The 25,750-nt window shown below is 42.3% G+C and overlaps 1 protein-coding gene across 7 annotated transcripts in view; it reads left to right on the forward strand.

Moving 5' to 3' along the window:
• Positions 1-25,750, forward strand: part of LOC121857308 (gastrula zinc finger protein XlCGF8.2DB-like) — a 95,312-nt gene that overhangs the window by 16,162 nt on the left and 53,400 nt on the right. For 2 of the 7 annotated variants that reach the window (XM_042353298.1, XM_042353297.1), the window contains exon 2: positions 1,482-4,924. The exons of the other annotated variants lie outside the window; for them this stretch is intronic. In XM_042353298.1, the coding sequence (XP_042209232.1) occupies positions 2,577-3,617 (1,041 nt within the window). In that variant the 5' untranslated portion in view covers positions 1,482-2,576 and the 3' untranslated portion in view covers positions 3,618-4,924. Of the gene's footprint in view, positions 1-1,481; positions 4,925-25,750 lie in introns of those variants that run through there. 7 annotated transcript variants of the gene reach the window in all.

The raw sequence follows: 25,750 nt of genomic DNA on the forward strand, positions 1-25,750 counted from the left end.
AAGCGCCAGCGCCCATCTTGGAAGCATGCTAAGTTCATGCTTGCCTTTATGTCTCATGAGTTAAGGGGATAGAAGCCTGAAGGTTCATAGGTTTTTTGTAAAGGGCGTAAAAGCCTAAAGAGTCATAGGTTTTTGTCAGCAAGTTATTGGAAGCTCCAACAACTTTCCCTGAATACGAATTCGCAACTTTCATTGTACAACAGGTACCTACTTTACTACTAGGTGAACAGGGACCAATGAGGGCTCGGAAGTGTGTCCAAACAACTTTCCACCGGCCCGAGAATCGAACCCGTGACATCTCGCTTGCGAGGCAAGAGCGGTACCGCTATACCACCGGCGCCCCTTGAAATAATAATCAGATCATATAAATAAAAATATTTACTAATTATTTAAATGTTCATCAATAAGATCATTGGCAACTTTACAGCATTGTGCACCCATTATCTAATGATTTATAATAGATACTTTGTCAAACGCCACTGATATAATTTAATTAAGTGAAGTCATAATTTAGATTCTAAATTAAATGGCAACTAGCCAAACATGAACTGTAGGAAATAGGCAGTATATAGGTGTTTATAAACGCTTGCTTCATCTGTGCAACCACAGTATGCCACTGTCTTATAAATATGCATCTTAAAAGGACACAGTAAATATATTATAAAAGAAAAAAAAGGACATTAAATATATTCTTCCATCAACACATGATAACTTTTGCCCTTCTCCAGTCTCTTACATATACTGTAGTATTAATCTTCTGCCTTAGAGTAAGTACAACACATTTGCACTTGGCTGTAGCTCCTGTCTTAAGCATGCTGGATGGATGGATGAGGCAATGATAGCGGATACACTGGCACAAACATTCAAGTAAGCGGAACTGTAATGTGGTGCCCAGTGTGTTTGGCCAACATGGAGGACGCACACAGCACCTCTAGTGGCCAGAAATGGAACCACGGGCAAAGCGGCACCAAATTCAAACCGATTTTCATGATTTTTTTTATGTGATTAGACATCACTTACTGGAAATTGACCCCACCAAAAAAATGCAGCTGCTTGAGAGCTCCGAATGGTTAAATGCCGGACATCCGAGGTTACCGGAGTGTTTCACATGCTAATATTTGCTTCTCCAAGTGCAGAAATTATGAGATCAACACAGAGTATTGGTAGTTATTATCCCTTAAAATATCAGAATGTATATATATATATATATATATATATATATATATATATATATATATATATATATATATATATATATATATATATATATATATATATATATATATATATATATATATATATATATATATTTTATCATATTTGCCACTTATCAGCTTACTGTTGTGACTTATTCCATGTCCATCTGCTAGCCGATCAACTTTCTTGCTACGAATGGACCCTCGGCCTCACTTGCAAGGATCTAGTGAACAGACTATAGGTACAGGATTTTAGAATTAATTTCCTGACTTTTCTTTCCACAGATATTAAGTGAATGATAGTGGCAGATGGTTTACAAGCATTAGCCACCAGAGATACAGTATACATATATTAGTGTGAGGTGTACAGTACAGTACTATAGTGTGCTCATGGACTAATGAAAAATTATTATGAAAATGATTGTCATTAAAAATTATTCTATGTCTGTTTGTGTTATAAGATGGTTCAAGTAAATTAGGGCAGTAGATGATGTCATTAGAAAGTGTATATATATAGGATTACCACCTCACATGAATACAGCACTGTACTTTATTGTCAGGTACTGCACCACCACCACTCACTGACTTTACATTAGATGCACTACATATACTGTACAGTATCAACTCAAGGTGCACAACAGCCACTCTTTACATGAGAGTTATCGTACCGGACTTAGCCATTATTTTTGGTACATTTTTCACAATTAACAATTCTTCACTGTGGACTCCATCTTAAATACAGTACAGTAGTTACATTTGAAAGTTAGTATATTTCTTGTTGTTTTATGATATTAAGAAGGTTAATTCTACTATTTATACTGTACAGTATATTATCATCCATCTTGTGTTTTGATAACCTCTCAGAGTACAGATTAGTATTTGCTTAATGTTATTTTACACACCTGTACCTGCACTTGTCCATTGGGCTGTTTGATCAATCTCCTCCTATTATATTCCTACTCTCTTGTACTCTATGCTTTACACATATACAATACATAAATTCATTGTATTTTGGTCCCATTTTTTATGATTTTATGAATTATTTCTGTTGTCTCATCACAATATTTCTGTTGAGAGTCTTTGACATTGATCACAGTTGTCTCCAGTCTAATAAGAATTGTAAAAATATTAGTAATACTACATGTCTTTATGGTAACAATATTGTAGGCAGTATTACTTCACATCACTGCTTTTGTTTTGATGCCATAGAAAGTTGAATATATTTATGGAAATTACTTAGTTATGAAGATAGGCCTCTGATGTATTCTTTATCTGACATCGATAAAAGTTGGGAGCCATTTGGAGGCTGAATCTGGAAGAAGTTTCCCTGTTCACTGTCTTACAAGTCATCATTGCTTACAACAGTAATTGTATTTTATAATGGAACACCGTGCAGAAGAGCAATCATTTCATTACTCTGAAAGTTTTAAAGAACTGCAGATAGATTCTGACCTAGTTAAAAATATTAGAGCACAGATAGCTGAGATACCATTAGAATGTACTGTGTGTCACAAAGCTTTTACCCAAAAAGAAAACCTTATTTCACACATGATACATCACAGTGTAGAGAAACAGTTGCAGTGTTCAAAGTGCTTAAGAGAATTTTCACATGAATTTGATTTGGTAACACACATGAAATTTCATACAGGAGAGAAACCATTCCAGTGTCCAGAATGTCTTCAAGACTTTTCAGAGAAAGATAGTTTAATAGGACACTTGAGAGCCCATACAGGGGAGAAACCATTCAAATGTTCAGAGTGTTTTAAAGGTTTCTCAGACAAATCTGCTCTAGTAACACACACAAGGAACCATAACAGAGAGAAACCATTTCAGTGTTCAGAATGTCTTAAAAACTTTACACACAAATATCATCTGGTAACACACACAAGAGTTCACACAGGAGAGAAGCCCTACCAGTGCTCTGAGTGTCACAAAGACTTCTCACATAAATCTAATCTAAAAACACACATGAAAGTTCATACGGGAGAGAAGCCTTTCCAGTGTTCAGAATGTCTCAAAGGTTTCTCACTCAAAGCTCATCTTATATCACATGTGAAAGTTCACACAGGTGAGAAACCATTTCAGTGTTCAGAATGTCTTAAAGACTTTTCAAATAAATCTAATCTAGTATTACATATGAGAGTTCATACAGGAGAGAAACCCTTTCAGTGTTCCGAGTGTATGAGAAATTTTTCAAGTAGATCTCATTTAGTGAGACACAAGAACGTTCATACGGGAGAGAAACCATTCCAGTGTTCTGACTGTCTCAAATACTTCTCACAAAAATCTCATTTAGTAAAACATCAGAGAGTTCATACTGGAGAGAAGCTGTTTCATTGTTCAGAATGTCTCAAAGACTTTCCTGAAAAGTCTAATCTTGTTAAACATATGAAAATTCATACAAGAGGGAAACCATCGTAGTTATTTTTAGAATATCTGATTTATTAATTTTTTTTAGAAAATGCTTAATATAGATTGATATACAGATAATTAGTTTATATAGAGTGATATAGCTATAACTTATGGTGAACTTGATAATTCTATAGTACTGTATGTCTGGGACAATTGCCATATTGGAGAGTTGGTCCCAGGATACCCTCTCCTTCCTTTCCTCTGCCCTAATAACTGCCAATAAGTACAATTGTTAGTAAGAATTGTTCAATTTCTGAGACATGTAAACAAGACTGATATTTTGGTGTGTTGAGATGATTTTGTTTTGACACACCACAGATATTTTGTTAAATTAAATTCCTTTTGCTAATCACCATAATATTCCTATGTATACTGTAGTTATCCAACTTGTCTGGCAGACCTCCTTTCTTCTTGGCTACAAGGGGTTTCACACTGCTAAATAAAATTGTCTCATTATAGCCAAATAAAATAGTAAAAGTGATGTCCAGTAGTCAAGGGGTTATGTGTTGGTGTTTATACCATCCAGATCTCCTTTACCCTTCAAGATTAAAGACATTACTGTACTGTATACAACTTGAATAGAACAAGAAAAAGTAAACATACAAACACCTTAAAAGTATTGACTAAAAGTCAGATATAGACACATTAAATTAGTTTATTTTAATGCAGTAAATAATTTGAACATATTAACATACACTGATGCAAACAATTTCTAAATATTCAGAATGAATTCGTGGAATTTCAGCAGTTGTTCTGGGATGTAGTTATATTATCAGTTCCTAAGACTGTTTTATCAGCCAAACTTACTGGTAACATTGATGGTGGACAGTGTACAGTACAGCATTGTTTGTGTTATAATCACTCTACACTCTCAATTTCATCATTATGACAAACTTTCGAATGAGATATTAAAAGTGAGGACTGTACATGGTGTATATCAGTTGTCTCTATACTGCACCAAATATCCTTTTTCTGTGAAGCCCATCATTTGAGATCTTTGATCCTTGTGTGATTGGATGAATGACATTGCATAATGCAGATACCCTGATTGACCTTTCTAGAAGGATCAGAAGGTCATGGTGAGACAAGATGACCTGATTTTACATGGCCACATATTTACAGTCATTTTGAGGTACTGTATGTCAATGACTGTTGTTTGCTAACTTTGGTGTCCTGCATTGAGTTTACTTTGAGCTTTGTTCTCTAATCTCTAGCTTCCTCAAGAACCAATCCATGGCAGTTGTTGTTGAGGGATTGATCTCGCTCTCTTTCTCTACCAATAGTGGTGTCCCACAGGGTTCTGTTCTTTCACCTACTCTCTTCCTTCTTTTTATCAATGATTTACTTCACAATACGACTAATTCTATCCATTCTTACGCTGATGATTCTACTCTTCACTCTTCTTCACATTTTCCCCTTCCCCCCTAATTCTCAAACTAGATCTGTTTCTAGAGCTGGTATTTCATCTACCAATGTGGATCTGTGCAGCATCTCTGAATGGGGAGGTAGAAACTTGGTTAAATTCAATAGTAATAAAACTCAGTATTTATCAATTACACTTTCCAAATTAGATGATCTACCACCAATCACATTTCAGGATGCAATCATTCTGCCAAATTCTAAAATAGATACCTGTATGCTAGGCCTCACCATTTCCTCTAATATGTCGTGGAAGCCACACATCCACAACATTGCTAAAGCTGCCTCCTGAAAGCTGGGATTGCTGTACAGATGCCGTAGCTACTTCACTCCTGAGCAGTTGCTTCAAGTTTATAAGGGATTCATTCGTCTTAACTTGGAGTACTGCTCTCATATCTGGGGTGGCTCCTCTTCTGTCCAACTATTAGATAGGGTGCAATCAAAAGTATTTCGTTTTATTGACTCTCCTCCTCTAGTTGATAATCTTTCTTCCCTTTCTCTTCGCTGCAATGTTGCTTCACTCTCCCTCTCTTTTACAGGAACTTTAACGGGCAATGTTCGGTGGATTTGGCATCCTGTGTACTGCCGGCAAGGCCGTGGGCTCGTAACACTCATCTTGCCCGCGGTGCCCACCATTTGTCTGTGGATGTCGGTCACACTAGAATAACCTGTTATAGTACATCCTTCTTTTCTCACACAGCCAAACTGTGGAATGCTCTGCCTTCTTCTGTGTTTCCATACTCGTACAATCTGTCTCACTTCAATAAGCTGGTTTTTCGGCATCTTCGTGGTGTAGATTAATATAATCTTTTTCTTTTCTATTTTTAATTTCTTTTTACTCTTATTTTTTCGCCCTCTAGGCCTCATTGTGGGTCGATGACCTGTGCCCGGGTGGGCTATTCCCTATAAAAAAAAATGTGGAGAATGTTATTCACAGGAAAGGGTCAAGCGGATACAGTGCCCACCTCCTGTCCTCATGGTTGTTGGTTTGTGCCTAGGCACCCTCAGTCCACCCAGGTGTAAATGGGTACCTAAATATACAGTTAGAAAAATTAAGGTAATATACTTAAGCAGAGAGCTGGCCACACTGACTTCTTGTACAGTGAGTTCTGCTATAACGCGTGTTTTGATAACGCGAATTTGCTCTAACGCGATTTATGAATTCGGAACAATATTTGTATAACGCGATCGCTTGTTTGCTATAACGCGATTTTTGCTTACTATTTCTCCAATTTTGTGGTATTAACTGTGAATATGGTAAAGAAGAATATCTCCAAAAAGCATTCTGATGATAGAATTCCCGGTGATTATCGTAAAAGAAAGGATATAACACTTGAAGAGAAGCTTGATGTTATCAACCTCAAAATCACCCTTCTCCCCCATCAAGTTACATTCATATTTTTTCAAGGTAAAGTGTTAAATTTACTGTATGATTTCATTATTAGATATGAATGTAACATTTATTTAGACTGTGCTATCCTTTGTGTTAGGCTAACTACTAAATTTTTTCGATTTCGAGTAAACTGCACCTAACCCTATTTTCTCCATAAGCCCTGTTATTTCTATTACGCGATTTTCTATAACACGATATTTTACAAGAACACAATTATCGCGTTATAGCAGAACTACCTGTATACTGATAAAAGGCTTTTTCACACTGTTGTATCCACACAGCTCCTAACTGATCACCAGGACCACCACCTTTATCACTCATAGGACAGCACAGATCAGTGCTCACAGGATAATACCAAACCAGTCAAGTCCAGTTTTGATGATTATACCTTTCACATTTCCAGTATTTCCTCACCCTCCTCCCTCATGTGATGGGTTGTGTTTATGTTATGTAGAGTAAGAATTAGGGAAATAAAAAGAGATTCAGTTTTTGTTATGGATGAATCAGATATGGTGACAGTGGGTTAGACCAGCATAAGTACAGTACAGTATAGGGCCCCCCCAAATTCGCGAGGGTTAGGTTCTCAAAATGGCTGCGAATTGCCAAATCCGTGAATAACATTTGCGGACCCGGGGGGGGGGGGACATTTTTACTTGCGTGTAAAGAAATGTATATTCCCTTTATGTATTTGCCCTTAGGACAATTATTTTTTTTTTACCTGTATTGTATGTGTGTGTCTACACACATACAGTATTTACAATACAGGTAAAGGAAATTACTGTCTCTAGAACAACTGGCTCCGTCCCAGCCCCAAAAATGCCGGCAACTTAAAACTACCCACAAACATTCTTGGGTACATCCAGGGTGTCATCCGTGAATAATAGAGGACCTTGAAATAAAAAGCCGTGAACTTGGGGGGAATGAATGTGTTTCATCTTACACATACAATACTTCTTGTCTTATTTATAGTAATACTTTACTACAAAGTCGTCATTATAGATAGTGGTAATGTGTACAGTATTTAGTTATACAATATTCTGTACATACATTATTACTTTCCAAAATAACATGAAAATTTATTTGAAATAGCGAGTGCATCACCTGTCTTGACTGTAGTTATATGTTCAGTAATAAAATACAAGAATATGAATGTGTCTATTAATCAGCCTTATATATTTTCATCTTTCTATACACAGAATTTTTTAATTTAGTTCTTTCTTTAATACAAACTGAAATTGTGATGTTAATACCGTACAGTGTTAGGTAAGGTTGCCTGTACAGTACACAGTGATGGTCTGTACTGTACCAAGGAGAGACAATTTTCTATTCCAACATGTTAAAGATCCGACTCACTAAAGGGTGGAGCAATCACCCAAATTGTTGGATTTCATCATAACTAGAGGAAGCTATGGTGGCAAATCTGGAACACCTAGCCCCTATTGTCACTGGTCACCATGTAATGTTGTCCTTCAGATTTAACTGTTAGTTGGTTCATGACAAAAGCAGGTCCAGGTTCAAATATTACAAAGGAAATTATGATGGGATGAGGGAGGAGATGAGGGGGTATACACTGTCCTGACTTACTGAGGAATGAGAATGCAGATACTACGTTGAATATCATAGCCAGGAAAGATAACCATTTGATCGATAAATATATACCCAATACCAAACCCAGTGCCTCCAGGAATACAAGGAGACTGCTACACATGAACCATGCGGCGGTCGACAAAGTTAAAAAGAAAACTCAGGATTTTGAGATGTGGGTTAGGACAAATGATAAGCAGGACAGGAAGATGTATGCCAGATCCAGGAACCAAGCAAAGCCAAGTGTAGAAGGGCTGAAAAAGAGTTTCAGAGGCAGAGTGCAAGTGAGGTCAAGTCAAACCCAAAGGCTTTTTACCGCTATGCAAAGTCGAAATTAAAAACGAAAGTAGGCATATCTGACCTGAGACTTGAAGATGGTAGTTAAGCAGATTTTGACCAGGATATGGCGGAGGTGTTGGACCAATTCTTTTCTTCGGTGTTTACAAGAAAGGATGCAAACAATCTTCCTGCGTTTGAGGAAAGATGGTCTGACACACTGCTGAACCACATTGTGTTCTCGGATGAGGTTTTAAGAAATAAAATGTCAAAGCTAAAGATTCACAAGAGTCCCGGCCCTGATATGGTACACCCCAGAGTGTTAAGAGAACTGTGTAACGAGCTTGTGGAGCCCCTTAAGATCCTGTTTTGCAAATGCCTGGAGGAGCAAAAGGTCCCCATTGATTGGAAAGTGGCTTATGCGAGTCCTATATTCAAGAAAGGTGAACGTCACTCCACAAATAATTGTAGACCAGTGAGTCTGACCAGCATAGTGTGCAAAGTACTAGAGAGCATCAAAAGAGATGCTATGATGGAACATCTACTACAAAACAACCTTGTAAAGGACTGCCAACATGGTTTTATGCCGGGATGATCCTGCTTAACACAATTACTCAAGATACTGGATGTTTGGACTCAAATTCCAGAATAAGGCAGAAATGTCGACAAAATATACCTAGATTTTACCAAGGCTTTCAACAGCATACCCCATGAAAGGCTGCAAATTAAATTGAAAGAGTATGGGATTCAGGGAAGTGTCCTTGCATGGATTGGAGACTTTCTGCATGACTGCAAACAGTCATGTGTGCTTGTGACAAGCTGGGTACCACAGGGCAGTGTATTGGGCCAGTTATTGTTTGTTTGCTTCATAAATTATATGCCAGAAGCTATACACTCCTCCATTCTTCATACAAATGTTTGCAGACAATGCCAAGTATTATTAAAACACTTTGCAAACTTGAAAGAATGTGAGTCTAGCTATTGTGAACTTATATCAAATTTGACGAAGTGTTTTAGCAGCAATCTTGGATGGATGACTATGCTGTATTGCCTAAACAGCTACAGTCACTTAAAGAATGGTAAATGTAACGCTGGTGGGCAACGAAAAGGTATAAGGATAACCTTAAGACAAACCTGAAAAAGTGACAAATTGACCCCCTCACCTGGGAGACAATCACTCCATACAGTAATGTTTGGAGGAGCACCACACGAGAAGGTGTTGATACTATCCAGTTTGCTCAACTACATACCATGGCAAATAAGCACCACCATCTGAGAAACACAGGCACTGCCTCTACCACACTAGATGTAAACCTCCATATGTGCAACATCTGTGGATGACCCTGACGGTCACGTATCATTCTCTTGAACCACCTCACAGAGTGCTAACAAAGGTGATGTCACTAAAAACTCACACCATTGTAACATTGCTGGATGATCATCATACTCGACTCCAAGTGACAGCAAAGTAGTAGTGTATAATAATAATAATAATAATAATAATAATAATAATAATAATTGACGGTTTATTGAAAAAGTTCTGCAGCCCGAAGGCTGAAAATATACATTGGACATAAATGACTTATTACATACATTGGTGGTTTAACAAAAGCCTTCATGAGAGAAAGGTAAAGGAACATACAGTGAACATACAGATTAATGTAGGTGTTGAACAGCAAAAACGTAGTATAGTAACTCCCTCCCAGATGGTGTTAGGAGGGACCTCACGTGGTGTAGTAGTTCCCTCACAGATGGTGTTATGAGGGGCCTCACGTGGTGTAGTAATTCCCTCACAGATGGTGTTATGAGGGGCCTCACGTGGTGTAGTAATTCCCTCACCTCACGTGGTGTAGTAATTCCCTCACAGATGGTGTTATGAGGGGCCTCACGGTGGCACAGATGGTGTTATGAGGGGGTGGTGTAGTAATTCCCTCACAGATGGTGTTATATGAGTGAGGTGTGGTCCCAGGCCTTCCTATCGTAGACGGATTAACACATCGCTGGTTGTTGGGTCTCACGGGCCGTTATCACTGGGTACCTGGGACCTCACTGTGTGAAGGTTAACTTGGGTACTACTGTTACTGTTGAGTTGTTCTCACTGACTTAAGCACTGTTCACCACTGTTCACCTCTGTTTAACACTGGTTCCATTCCTTTCCTAAATGAAATAGTAACTTCTGGCGAGAACATGTTGATATTCCGGTGGGGAGGAGGGTTCAGGGGAGGGAGTTGGTATGGGCCAACATAACAGCTAACCTGGCTGCTCCGAGAGGAGCGCCAGGTACTTCTTGACCCTTCGGTGGTCAAGGATGTAGTGTTAGGATGTGTGTGTGTGTTTACATGTGTTTGCTAGTGTTTGGGTATTAACTGGTACTGGGGTGGGGGGAGGGGGGGCAGTTCGTGTCCATTGTTTATGTAAGGCATTACACATTACAGTATTTTCTTGTTCTACTGTATATACCAAGACATTTGAAAAAAGTCTGGGTATCAAGTCCAGATCCAGTCAGGTAACCCCACAGCTCCTCTCAAACATTTTCTGTTACCCTTATATTAACACATCAGTGTAAAGACAGTACTACAGCATGCCCTTCAAATTCGTGGGGGTTTGAGTCTCAAAATGGCCGCGAATTGCCAAAACTGCGAGTACATTTTTACTCATGTGCAAAGAAATGTATATTCCCTTTATGTGTTTGTCCTTAGGACAATTACAGTACAGTGACCCCTCCGTTAACGAAGTCAATCCGTTCCAGAAGGTCGTTCGTTAACCGAAAAGTTCGTTAACTGAAACCATTGTTTCAATGGGTTTTTGGGTAATTGGTTCCAGCTCACCGAAAATTTCCTAAATTCAACAAAAATGGTAGAAAAGTTCACTTACTTTGAGGTGTGTATGTAGGAGGCTCCTGGATGATGATGATGATGATGGGATTTAGAATGGGGGTGGAGGAGAAGGAAGAAGAGAAGGCATTGGGGTGGAAGAGAAGTCACCCCATGGCGCCATTTCACCCATAAAATTTTAGCTCTCTTGGTGTAATTCAAGATTATTTTCTTTAAATCAACACTGCACTGCATTATATATTGTCAATATGTAAAATATATTTCAAAATGACCAATAATTTGCTTGGAAACACAGAAAAAAAGCGTTTAGTTGAAGAGAGTCTCAAGCAAGATGTTACCTCCAGTGAAAACAGAGAGAGACAAACTCCTGTTTGCTGTGTTAAGAGGCTGGATGCCGAGCATTAAACTAGTCACTTTACCTTCAATTATGTTCAATAACTGTTAAAATGGCTAAAAAATTGAATATTAAACTTTTAAAATTATTGAAGAGTATAAACTTCTTGATATTTACTAAAATAGTAAGGAATTTAAGCCCTAGAACCGATTAATGTATTGGCGGACTGATACTAAAGCTGGTTGCCCGGCCAGTGCAAGCGAAAACATGTTGAGGTCGGTTCGTAAGAACTTCGTAAACAGAATTTTTTTTCGTTAACCGAATTGAAGATCCTTATGGAAGGCAGTTCGTTAACCGAAATTTCGTTAACCGAGGCGTTCGTTAAATGAGGGGTCACTGTATTTCTTTTACCTGTACCGTATGCATGTATAATAATAATATAATGGTTGCCCCTCGTGTAACGAGGATGGCCGGCCCAAGGGCCACCTAGGCGTGAATTTGTTTAAAATGTAGAAGCTGTCACCAACACAACAACTACACCCTAAGTTAACGAGTTGCATGACCCAGTGTCAAGGAATAGTCCGAGTAGACCGGACAACTCGCCAACTGCACTGGCTAACCATTACCCCGGAGCACGATCCGTAAATTGATTAACATCCTGGTTCCCAATTACTGCTGGGTAGACAGAGGCAAATGGCGTAAAGAAACTTGCCCATTGTTTCATCCTGCCCAGGGATCGAACCCGGGTCCACTCGCTTGCGAGGCGAGCATGCTGACCATTACACCACAGGTGTGTGTGTGCGTGTGTAACCACACACACACACATACACACACAAATAAATAATACAGGTTGTCCCTCTCTAGTCCGGCATTCTATGGTCCAGAAACTCTCGTGGTCCGGAACGATTTTAGTTTGCCCATGGAGAAAATTAATTTGAGTCTGGTACTTTCGATGTTTGGCAAAATTTTGCCTTATTTAACCTACCTTTTTGGCGAATTACTACCTGTAATAAAGCAACATCCTAATAAACCAACGAAAATAACACAGATAAAGTTAAATAAAAACTAAAAACAACACAGAAAAAGGTTTTATGTTCTACAGCTTCAGCTAGAGTTGAACCTGATGACTTGGCAACTTTGTCATTCGAGTAAAAACACACACAACAACATTGGCTGTCCTTATAATTTCAACTTTACCACCACTGGTGGGTAGAATTTTTTTTTTAAATTCAGAAACATTAATTAAAATATATATGAAGAGTAAATAAGTGTTGCTTTCATATTCTTATGTAGAGTAATGACGATATGTTTTCACATGTGCGCACTTATATGCGCGCAGTCTCACTTTTTTCTTTACCATTAATGGTTAGCTACTTATATTGTTCCATTTATTAACATTAAATAACATTACTTAAAACAACCATATTAATTGTTTACATTAATTTTACTACAGCTACAACCAGGGTCTTATTTTCTTCAGTTTTATATGTAGAACCGGTCAGTCACTGGTTTTGTAAACAACGAAAACAATGCCGTCTTGTCTCCTCGTGTGTTTTAATATTCTACGTATTACTAATGAATTGTATCGTTCATTTTGCACATAAACATTAATTCAATCAAAAAGACATTCAGTAATAAACAATAATGAATCTTTTGTACATAAGAGAAATGACGCTGTTTACACGATTGTGCACATCTGAATGTTGGCTGGCCACTCAAACCCGTTGAAATCCGAGTTTCCCCCGTCGAAATTTTAAATTGTGTAGTGTTTTTTATATCCAAATAAAATACGATGAATTAAAAACTCGTGAAATTTGAGAACCTACTGTACAACATTTAACCCTTCAATATGTCTTCAAAGAGACCACGAAGCAGTGAAAGTGGTGCTAGTGCTTCCAAGCGTAAGCACAAGTCACTATCTATCCAGAAAAAGGGTGAATTTCCATGGTCCGGAAATTTCCATGGTCCGGCACTGGTCAGGTCCCGAGGTTGCCGGACTAGTTGAGGTACAACCTGTAATGGGTAAATCCTCTCACAAATATATACCAATCAGAAACAAGACTACAAAATGTATCTAAATGTAGAAAAAAAATGCACAAGTCTACCCTCAAGTCAACTCCATGCTTTGTTTTTAAAGTTGGGTTGGTTGGGTTGCCATACGGCAATTTTTTCCTCGTAAAAATTAATGTCTCTAGAATGAATGGCATTTGAGCTCCAGTTGGGTTGATACACAGATCAAATATACAAAATTTCTTTTGTAGCCATCTAGCCAACCCAGCATGAAGGATGTTGGTAATTGTGGTTTAATATTGTACTTTTTCACAATATGTATGTAGGATGGTGTGTGCATGTAACTGAGTAAAAATAAATGAAGAAAGTTACGTATATCTACCCAAAAATACGAGTTGAAAAAACCATAACACCTCACAGCTTGACCTAGTAGCCTGGTGGTTACAATGATGAGCTAACCTAGCTACAGTGCCATGATTAATCATTATTAAACATTATTCTATCAGTAAACACTAATAATAACAGTAAATCCAGTGAAATATGGCAGGGAGAGAGGAGAGTTACAACTGTCAACGACGCCATTATATCTTCTGGAAACATGATCTTGGTGTCAAAATTGGGGTTTTTGACCATGGAAAATCGATTGTTGGCATAAATCCAAGATAGCCACCAAATTCACCATGAAATAGGAATTGTAAAATAATTTTGCAGGTTTTCCTGATATAATGTTTATATCCATATCTTTTTGTTGCTTGTTGGCTACAGCATTTTTATTTTCTGCAAAGTGCCCCCCAGTACTCCAGAATTTTGTGACAAGAGAGGTCATGACAGAGGAAATTGGAAACAAAGTCATGAATGCTACTGTAAAGGGCAAGGAAAAATACCTGGCCTTTCACCAAGGAGAAAACATCAAACTTGTGTGACACCATTCATAGAACAAAGTGTCACACCATTCATAGAACAAAGTGTCACATCAGTCATAGAACAAAGTGTCACACCATTCATAGAACAAAGTGTCACATCAGTCATAGAACAAAGTGTCACACCATTCATAGAACAAAGTGTCACACCATTCATAGAACAAAGTGTCACACCATTCATAGAACAAAGTGTCACACCATTCATAGAACAAAGTGTCACACCATTCATAGAAAAAAGTGTCACACCAGTCATAGAACAAAGTGTCACACCAGTCATAGAACAAAGTGTCACACCATTCATAGAACAAAGTGTCACACCATTCATAGAACAAAGTGTCACACCATTCATAGAACAAAGTGTCACACCATTCATAGAACAAAGTGTCACACCATTCATAGAACAAAGTGTCACACCAGTCATAGAACAAAGTGTCACACCATTCATAGAACAAAGTGTCACACCATTCATAGAACAAAGTGTCACACCATTCATAGAACAAAGTGTCACACCATTCATAGAACAAAGTGTCACAGTGTCATAGAACAAAGTGTCACACCATTCATAGAATTCATAGAATAAAGTGTCACACCAGTCATAGAACAAAGTGTCACACCAGTCATAGAACAAAGTGTCACACCATTCATAGAACAAAGTGTCACACCATTCATAGAACAAAGTGTCACACCATTCATAGAACAAAGTGTCACACCATTCATAGAACAAAGTGTCACACCATTCATAGAACAAAGTGTCACACCAGTCATAGAACAAAGTGTCACACCATTCATAGAACAAAGTGTCACACCATTCATAGAACAAAGTGTCACACCATTCATAGAACAAAGTGTCACACTATTCATAGAACAAAGTGTCACACAAAGTGTCACACTCATTCATAGAACAAAGTGTCACACTATCTATAGAACAAAAGTGTCACACCATTCATAGAACAAAAAGTGTCACACCAGTCACAGAACAAAGTGTCACACCAGTCATAGAACAAAGTGTCACACCAGTCATAGAACAAAGTGTCACACCATTCATAGAACAAAGTGTCACACCATTCATAGAACAAAGTGTCACACCATTCATAGAACAAAGTGTCACATCAGTCATAGAACAAAGTGTCACACCAGTCATAGAACAAAGTGTCACACCATTCATAGAACAAAGTGTCACACCATTCATAGAACAAAGTGTCACACCATTCATAGAACAATATTTGTGTCACACCATTCATAGAACAAAGTGTCACAACACCATTCATAGAACAAAGTTGTGTCACACCATTTATAGAACTAAGTGTCACAGCATTCATAGAACAAAGTTGTGTCACACCATTCATAGAACAAAGTGTCACACCATTCATAGAACAAAGTTGTGTCACACCATTCATAGAACAAAGTGTCACACCATTCATAGAACAAAGTTGTGTCACACCATTCATAGAACAAAGTGTCACACCATTCATAGAACAAAGTTATGTCACACCAGTCATAGAACAAAGTTGTGTCACACCATTCATAGAACAAAGTGTCACACCATTCATAGAACAAAGTGTGTCACACAGTTGTGTCACACCATTCATAGAACAAAGTTGTGTCACACCATTCATAGAACAAAGTGTCACACCATTCATAGAACAAAGTTGTGTCACACCAGTCATAGAACAAAGTTGTGTCACACCATTCATAGAACAAAGTGTCACACCATTCATAGAACAAAGTTGTGTCACACCATTCATAGAACAAAGTGTCACACCATTCATAGAACAAAGTTGTGTCACACCATTCATAGAACAAAGTGTCACACCATTCATAGAACAAAGCTCAAGACTATGAAGGCAATCAGAAATAAGCCACAAAAGACAACCAACAAGGTGGTGAAAGAAATGAACATGACAAAGAAGTTCATTGAAATTGCCCACAACCGAGACCTCACCACAAATGATCTTCTGAAGTACAATATTGTGATCTATCCTCTCCAGAATCAGCCATCATCATTGACGTCGTGTTAACTGTCCGTAGAGTGACATTCACTAGGCTTTCAAATTTCTCTAATATTCTTTCAAAATTCTCAAAGATGACTAATGTGTACCAGATTTATGGAAGATGTGATTAAATCTTCAACATTTACAGTGACAACCCATCTGTGAAGGACAGTGAGAGAATGAGGAGAGCTGACATGACTCCCATCAATCTTAGTGTAGCTGAACAGTCAACACATCTTCCCAAAGACATAACCACATTCTGGCCTTCTTAACAAAAATAAGATGCTTCTACAGAAGTTCATTTATTCTCATCTATGCAAAGGGTTCCTCAAAACCATGTCTACCCCACTGTGCTTCGCCAGGTCATTCCAGAAGACGATCAATGGCAGTATACAGTGAACCCTCACTTTACGCGGTTAATTGAACCCACGGCGGCCCACGTAAAGTGAACAACATAACATATGGGATTAATTGAAATAGAGACCAGGCCGATCCCCAAACTCCACTTTTTCCCGACACAATACGTATGTTTTACTAAAAATAACATCTTAACTTTATGATGGTATTCACACACACATAATATAGAAGGGAACAATCAATAAGAGAATAATAAACTGAAGGTTAGGTTAGAAAAAAACAAGGTTGGGGTTAACACTTACGTTAGTAGAAGAGATGGGTCAGCGTAGGGGAATGGAGGCTGGTTCTGAGGCAGAGGGCAGACTACTGGCCCTCAGGTGAGTCTTCATCGGTGTCATCCACACTTACTAGTGCCTCCCTGACAAATCCCTCAAAGTCATCATCACTGTCTCTGCCTCTGTCACTATCACTGGTTTGGGCTGGCTGTGGTGGGTTGCGGGCGAAGAACTCTGTTATGCTTTGCTGACGGCTGGTGTTTATGTTGTCGTGATAAACCTTGATGTAGGACTCCATAGTCTGCAACTGCTAGGTAGTGAAGATTTCATACCTGTTAGCGTCAGGGTCGTCGGAAAGGAGGAGCTTGACTTTCTCAATACACTCGATGGCACCCCTTACATTACTATGGGATAAGCGGTGTTCTACTTGGGATGACGCACCACTTGCCTCTTCACTGACGTCATCATCATCTAGCATCTCGTCGGCAGTCACATCAGGATCCCTTATCACCTCCAGGATGTCGTCGTTGGTGGTCTCGGAGAAGCCTGCAGCTGTAACACTCTGCGCAGCTTCTCTGGCAAGGTCCACTGCTACTGCAACAGTCTGAACCTCACCAGTCACAGATTTACTCTGCCTAACACCCGGAATGCCTTGCAACACATGTCTCCATGCGTAACGAACAGTTGCTACAGACAGCTGATCCCATGCCTCCACCAAGAAGTCCACAGCTTTCTTGACGTTGAATGTTCTCCAGAATTGTTTCAAAAGTACTTCTTGCTCTACCAACTGTTCATCCTCGTCGTCTTCGCTCTTGCTATCGGTGTTGGTGTCACTCAGGTTACGCAACTCTTCCTTGGTGTTGGTGTAGTCGTTCAGGAGGTTGAATTTTTTAGCAGAGAATGCAGCTTTTACATTACAGATCAATTCTTGGTCCATGGGTTGTATTATAGACGTAGTGTTGGGAGGAAGGAAGACCACTTTTACGTTGGGGGTGACGATCTAACAGTAGGGGCGAGTGTCCTGGTGCGTTGTCCAGCAGCAACAAAATCTTGAATGGCACATTCTGTCGCTCACAGAATTTCTTTACGTCGGGAACAAAACAGTCATCAAACCAGGAGAGGGACAGTGTAGAGAACATCCACGCCTTATGTGCGGTCAGCCAGTGGACATTTAGCTTGGCCATGTCCATGGTTTTGTAGGCGTGCGGCTTGCATGCTGTGTGGATCACCGATAACTTGAGCTTACAGGTACCGGAGGCATTGGTGGTAAACAGGATGGTGATGCGTTCCTTCTGCATCTTCCGGCCCCGAATCCTGCTGGCATTCTTTACAACGAATGACTTGGAAGGTAGCTTTTTCCAGAAAAGACCAGATTCGTCCATGTTAAACACCTGGTCGTCACTGTACTGTCCTTCCTCCATAATCTCACGTAAAAACGGAGGAAATTCCCTAGCCGCAGCACGGTCAGCACTCGCTTCTTCACCACCAATGTTTATATTGGTGATCTTGTTCCGGATCTTAAACCTCTGTAACCACCCAGAGGAAGCATTAAAGGGTTTGGGCTCTGTAATTCCCATCTTTCGTGCCACTGCGATGTACAGTTCACGTGCGTAGTCCTTAACAGAGCGCGTGTCGACCGCCATGTTCCGTCGCGCCTGACGCACCAAGTACCTCACAAGTAATTTTTCTGTCTTGAGAAGCACCTGGTTGTGAAAATACTTGATCATAGAAGCACCTGTAGACTTTGTGATCTTCATGTGCTCCTTTATCTTGGCTGCATCCTTCTTTATTGTTCGAATCGTAGATTCATTCACACCATGCTGGCACGCCAAATCAACCTGCCTTGTTCCTTTCTCCAACTCTTGGATGATGGTATACTTCACCTCGTAGCTTAAGGAACATGTGTCTTCTTTGGCTTAGTGCCGCTGGGTCCAGGTAAGGAAAGGTTTCTCTCTGGGGGTGGTGGTCCGGCGGAAGCCATTTTACTGAACAATGGATGCACGATTTCACGGTGTGGCCTTGAGGGATGAAACTGCCACGGCTAGGTCAAGCGTCGTCTTTCCTCCCTCCCTCCCTCCCTTCCCCGGGTGGACACGTCATAATACTTTAAGCCAATTACAGCTAGCAGCAGAAGGGGGTAGGGATGCATGGCCAATCACAGTCCGATACGTCATATGACGTCAGTGATAACGCAACAAAGACACACACTGCGCAGCCTTACCGCGTGGCTTGCCCAAGCAGAGGGAGGAGGAGGGAGAGGCGAGGAGCACAGGCAGGCAGGCGGCGGGTGGCAGGTGGGGCGAATCTAAAAATAGCGTCGCGCCGGACACTCTCCGCATAATGGGGTTCACGTACCGCGTAATGTGAGCACGTTAGGTTCTGGCAAGGCACCGCGTAAACGTGGAATGTGGGACCGCGTAAAGTGAGGGTTAACTGTATATAAAATGTACAAAATATACAAAGAAGAATTATTGATTTGTCAAATACTGTATCACTATAATGTGATGAATGCTATTTTGTGGTAATTTTTCTAAAATTTAAATTTTTTGAAAAGCACTGTATATATTACATACATGCATTCATACAGTATAAATAAAGAACTAAAAGAAATTAATATTCATTTTTACTCCTGCTGAAACAGCATATGCTAACCAAATTGAAGCAAGAACAAAAAAGTCAACCACTCTCCACTGCGGCCTTGGGCAGACTGACCATCTCAGACGTGTTGACGGTGTTGACAACTTGACTCGTACTGTTGTACATTGCGCCTCATCAGCAGTGTTGACAACGGCAACTACATATAAAAAAAATACGTAAACGGTTATTATGGCCTTCAGTTCCCGCTGTTTTAAGTATACCTTAGGTAATTTATATAATTCTTTACGGTCAGACAACAAAAAGGAGGACAAATTAACGTCCGGCTCGAGGTATAGCCGGACGGAGGACAGAGTGCTCAAAAGCCAGACGTCTAGCCACCCTACTGCTACACCTTTACCACATGCTTGTTAGACCCAAAGTGGATTATGGGTGTGAGGTGTACTCCTCAGCCACGGAAGTTAGACTCAATACACTGAACTCTATTCATCATGCTAGGGTGTGCCTGGCGACCGATGCCTTCAGGTCTTAGCCAGTCCCAAATCTACTAGTTGATGCTTATGTGCCACCCCTTGATCTTCGACGTCAGTATCCCCAGGTCCAAAGTTGGTTTCGCCTTCACCCCATTCCGCAGTTTGTAACCAACACTTTTGGAGTTGATGAGACTAAGTTCCCACACTACACTCAGCATCCAGGCCTCATGACCTTTAAGTTTGTGGGTAAGGTGTCGACTTCCTTCATTTAATTCAGTTTTTGGAAGAAAACCGACGACAAGACGACATCAGGAGGCGACAGGAAGACGATGAACGAAGGCGTGAAGAGAATCACAGATGTCAACAAGAAAATGCCAGGTTCAGTGCCATTATCGAGTTGTTGGCACCTGTTAACCTTCAAGCAGCTACTACACCTGCCTCTTCGTCCACAGGTGCACCTGCAGGGTCCTCTTCAACTTCTTTGCCCCCCCCCACAGAAAGCACTCGCTCAGAGTCCACCGCCACTCCAAGCTGATGCCTCGTTCCAGGTATTCCGTGAATGGCGTCGGAGGTGGGACGATTATTCGATGATGGTCGATTTATCAAGGTTGCCTAGGGAGAAACAGCTGATCCAGATGAGGATGTGTCTCACCCTAGAGACGCAACGTATCCTGGAGCACACCCTGCAAATTCCCCACGACACAGACAAGACTGTGAAGGACGTCTTGGATGCTTTACAGACGCATATCAAGGGTCTCCGCAACGAAGCTCTCCGTAGGAGAGAACTTCTCAGTTGTAAGCAGCTGGAGGGTGAGTCGTTTGCCGATTTTTACGTACGACTCAGACGCATCGCTGAGGAGGTTGACGTTTGTCCTGGGAACTCGTCGACTTGTGAGGAAACACAGCTGAAGATGATTATCCTCATGGGCGTGCGGGACGAAGAGCTAATTCAGAAGCTTATCTCCCTCGACACTGCCTCTTCTCTACAGGATGTTGTCACCACCTGCCGCTCTTACGAAGCCACCAGAAGTGCGACTTCTGCCATTCGTGCTCCATCTAACCAGCTGTGTGCCATCTCCGCATATAAGAAGAACAAAGGACATGACTGGACTTCAGCTTCACATCCGACTTCAGCTTCACATCCGACTTCAGCTTCGCATCAATCTTCAGCATCACTTCAGATTTCGACGCCAGGTCATTCCTGCCAGTATTGTGCTCGTCGGCATGGTTCTGAATGCCCTGCCGCTGACAGCACCTGCAATAACTGTGGCCGTCGTGGTCATTGGGCTAGGACACTGAAGTGCCCTGCCAACAACGTTCAGTGCCGCTCCTGTAGCCGCATTGGACACTATGACAAATGCTGTCAGTCAAAGAAGAAGAATGATACTACTTGCAAGTCTCAGGCGGCGAAGAACAAGCGCTGTCGTCGCGTGGGATCCTCTTCTTCCCCTGTCAGCAAGACACCTCAGCCCATCTGTGTTCACCTGTCATACGGCGACGTTACATCCCGTATCCAGATGCTTCCTGACACAGGTGCGGACGTCACAGTCATCGGCACAAGACACCTCGACATTCTGCGGATCCCTAGGAGCAGCTTGCAACCACCGTCAACTTCTACAACGCTCACCGCAGACGGTTCTACAATGGCACCTGCTCTGGGTACATTTCAGGCTACCCTCACCCTAGGTAAGCAGTCATGTTCTGCCAGGATTCAGGTCCACAAAGGTGTTCAGATGCCACTACTGTCTTATGGCCACTTTCAAGAGTTGGCCATAATATCTTCAGACTTCCCTAAGCCAATTCTGGAAATAAAACATGTCAACAGGTGCAAGGAGCTGCCCCTCCCACCCAATACGTCACCTTCTGCAGCCAGGGAGTTCTTCCTACTGCAATTCAAGGACGTGCTGGTTTCCAAGGAGGACCTCAAGACGGCTCCACTCAAGCCAATGGCTGGCTCCCCCATGAGAATTCACCTGAAGGATGACGCAGTACCTTTTGCCATCCACACACCGAGACAGATACCCTTCGCTTTTCAGAGCCAAGTTAAGGAACTCAACTCTATGGTAGCCCAGGGGATCATTAAGCCTGCTGGTGACGACCCCTCGGATTGGTGTCACCCCATGGTAATAGTCGCCAAGAACATTACTGGAGTTCGTATCACCGTCGACTTCACCAAGCTGAATAGCCAAGTTTCCCGCCCGACCCACCCTTCACCGACACCCTTCACCGACACCCTTCACCGCTATACGCAGTGTGGACCCGAAGGCAAGGTACTTTACTACAGCAGATGCCTTATGTGGGTACTGGCAGATGGAACTTGCGGAAGAAGATCAGCACCTCACGACGTTCATCACACCGTACGGCCGATTTCAGCACTGCAGAGGACCTATGGGTTTCGCGGCTACTGGCGATGCTTTCTGCCTCCGTGGTGACATGGCCCTTCAGGGTGTGGCGAACTGTGTCAAGGTCATCGACGACGTGCTCCTATATGACGAGGATTACTCCACGCATCTTGAGCGTATTCACCAGATGCTCACCAGGTGCCGCAAGTACGGGATCACCCTCAACAAGGATAAGTTTGTGGTCGCCGCACCTAGTGTGAACTTCTGTGGGTACACCCTCTCAGGCAAGGGCATCTCGGCTGATCCTGGAAAGGTCAGCGCGATCCGGGACTTCCCAACTCCTGCCAACCTGACCGACCTCCGCTCGTTCATGGGCCTGGTAAACCAGTTGGCTGAGTTCACCCCCGACATCGCCGCTGCAGCACAGCCCCTACGCCCCCTGATGAGCCCCAAGAGAACATTCACCTGGACAGCTGACCATGATGAGGCATTCCGTCGCGTCAAGACAGCTCTCCTTAGCCCACCTGTTCTCGCTTCCTTCGACCCGGCCCTGCCAGTTGTCCTCCAGACTGATGCCTCTCGCCTCTACGGGATTGGATACGCTCTGCTACAGGACCACGGCAATGGACGCCTTCGTCTGGTTCAGTGTGGCTCTCGGTTTCTCACTGACGCCGAGACTCGCTACGCCACCATCGAACTGGAGCTGTTAGCCGCCGTCTGGGCCATGTCCAAATGTAGGTTGTATCTGATCGGCCTACAACACTTCAACCTCATGACGGATCATCGGCCACTCATCCCGATCCTGAACCACTACTCCTTGGATGCGGTCGAGAATCCCCGCCTCCAACGCCTTAAGGAGAAGATCTCGCCCTACCTCTTCACAGCTGTGTGGCGTGCTGGCAAGCTGCTCTGCATCCCTGATGCTTTGTCACGAGCCCCAGTCAGCCACCCCACACCAGAGGACGAGATCGCATGTGCTGATGCTACTGCACACCTCAGGACTGTAGTGACCGTGAACGCCGTCATCTCAGAAGAGTCTCCACCGCAGGACGCCGACAGGACTCTTCAGGAACTCCGAGCCGCGGCAAGAGCGGACCCTTCGTACATCCGTCTACTGAACTGCGTGACCTCGGGATTTCCCTCCAACCGGTACGACTTACACAGCTCTTTACTCCCATACTGGAAGATGCGGGACGACCTCTATGCTGATGGCGATCTCGTCTTGTATGGAGCAAGAGTTGTGGTTCCTGCCGCCCTCCGCCGCCGCACCCTAGCCCACCTGCACGACAGCCACAGGGGTGTGGAAGCTACGAAGCGCCGGGCAAGACAAGCTGTTTTTTGGCCAGGCATCGACTCCGACATCGCTAGTTCCGTTCAAGTCTGCGAGCCATGCCAGGTGCTGCAGCCTAGTCAGCAGCAGGAACCACTCATGAACAACGACAACCCTACGAGACCCTTTGAGTCCGTCTCTGCGGATTTCTTCGTTGTGGCGGGAAAGTCCTTTCTCGTCATCAGCGACCGGCTCTCAGGGTGGCCTGTTGTCGTTCCCTGCGGAGGCAACACTAATGCCTCTCATACAGTACGTATGTTCTGTCGCTACTTCCGGGAAGTTGGTGTCCCTCTCCGCCTGAGGACTGACGGCGGGCCCCACTTCACCAGCAACGACTTCCGGGACTGCATGGAGCGATGGCGAGTTCATCATGTGGTGTCCTCGCCACATTATCCCCAGTCCAATGGACATGCCGAGGCTGCCGTAAAGTCCGTCAAGCATCTCATCCTCAAGACGGCACCCTCAGGCAACATTGACTGTGAGAAGTTTGACCGGGGTTTATTGGAATTGCGGAATACCCCCAACTTCACAGGTCGCTCCCCAGCACAGATGTTATACGGCCACCCACTACGGTCATGTGTCCCTGCCCATCCTGAGTCCTTCTCGAGGGAGTGGCAGGCCAAGACCGAGGACTGCGATCGTCGTGCAACCGCCCGTGCTGACCAGGTAAAGGCACAGTACGATCAGCACGCCCGACCCCTTCCCAGGTTGAGTATCGGGCAAACAGTTCGGGTTCAAGACCCGACGTCTCACCGCTGGGACAAGGTCGGGGTTGTCATGGGCTGCGGCAAGACCAGGGATTACGAGGTCCGTCTCCCTAGTGGTCGGGTATGGTGGCGGAATCGCCGCTTCCTTCGTTCAGTACCGTCCCCTAGTGGTGAACCCCTCCCCCACATCCCTGTGAACCCTTGCTTGGACGAGAAAAGTAAGTCCTCATTCAGTGACCCCCCAGTTTTCCCACGTCACTCTCAAAGGCTCCTGGAAAAAGAGTCCGCTCGAGATTGCACTACGAGCGTGAGGGGGGAGGGAGGTGTAGATATATGAGACGAATATGGCTGTAATATGTAACTCTGTACTATTTACCATTATTGATTCAGGTCTCTGTATTATATGTTTTATAATCATACTCCCTTTTGTCACCAAGCGTTAGTTCAGGCTTTGGGCACATGCGCGCTGTACACGCATGCGCAGATAGAGATACCCAGAGAGATTCCAAGACAGGACGCTGTTTACCCCTGTCTTAACTCCTTTTTGTGTTTGTACCAGAAATAGAACTTACGGACTTGACATCAGTGTGTTTCCTTTACCCCTGAGTGTAAGGACCACCTGAGTATCCCACAGTAGGTAGTAGGCAGCTACCAAACAGGGAGGTACTACCGCCTGGGAAGATATTGGAAGCATAATGTGTTGTCTAATGGTAGACCCTGCTGCCATATGGCATCACAAAAATTGTGACCAAGTTCCAGGTTGCTGATCTGTCTTTCTGCCTCATTTACACAATTGCAGCGTCTCAATTGTTTCTCTTACCATTAACAACACAACATACATAATGCATTTCTCACTACGTGTATTGATTTTTTTTCTTTATACTGTAGTTCTTTATTATTATTATTATTATAATTATTATTATAATTATTATTATTATTATTATTATTATTATTACTAGTGTTATTATTATTATTGTTATCATTATTATTTTATTTTACTTTTTATTTTAAATTTTATTTACTGTGAATAATTATTACATTTCTGCCCCCCCAGGCCCCGATGTGGGTCAAAGACCTGTGCCCGGGTGGGCTAATCCCCATAAAAAAAAGGCAGTTTTTGCTGGGTTCCTATGTAGGGAAGAAGGGGAATGAGCATGCTGATGCTGTGGTGAAAGCAGCTGCTTCTCACCCTGTGGCACATCATTCCCTGGCTCTGATGTGAAGCCAGTAATAAGAGCTGCCATCCGCTCGAGTTGGCAATGCGGGTGGGATGCTGTCGGAGCAAACAAGCTCTGCGGAATC

Source organism: Homarus americanus, unplaced genomic scaffold, assembly GCF_018991925.1.
Source record: "Homarus americanus isolate GMGI-L3 unplaced genomic scaffold, GMGI_Hamer_2.0 scaffold20465, whole genome shotgun sequence".
NCBI classification, from domain to species: domain Eukaryota; kingdom Metazoa; phylum Arthropoda; class Malacostraca; order Decapoda; family Nephropidae; genus Homarus; species Homarus americanus.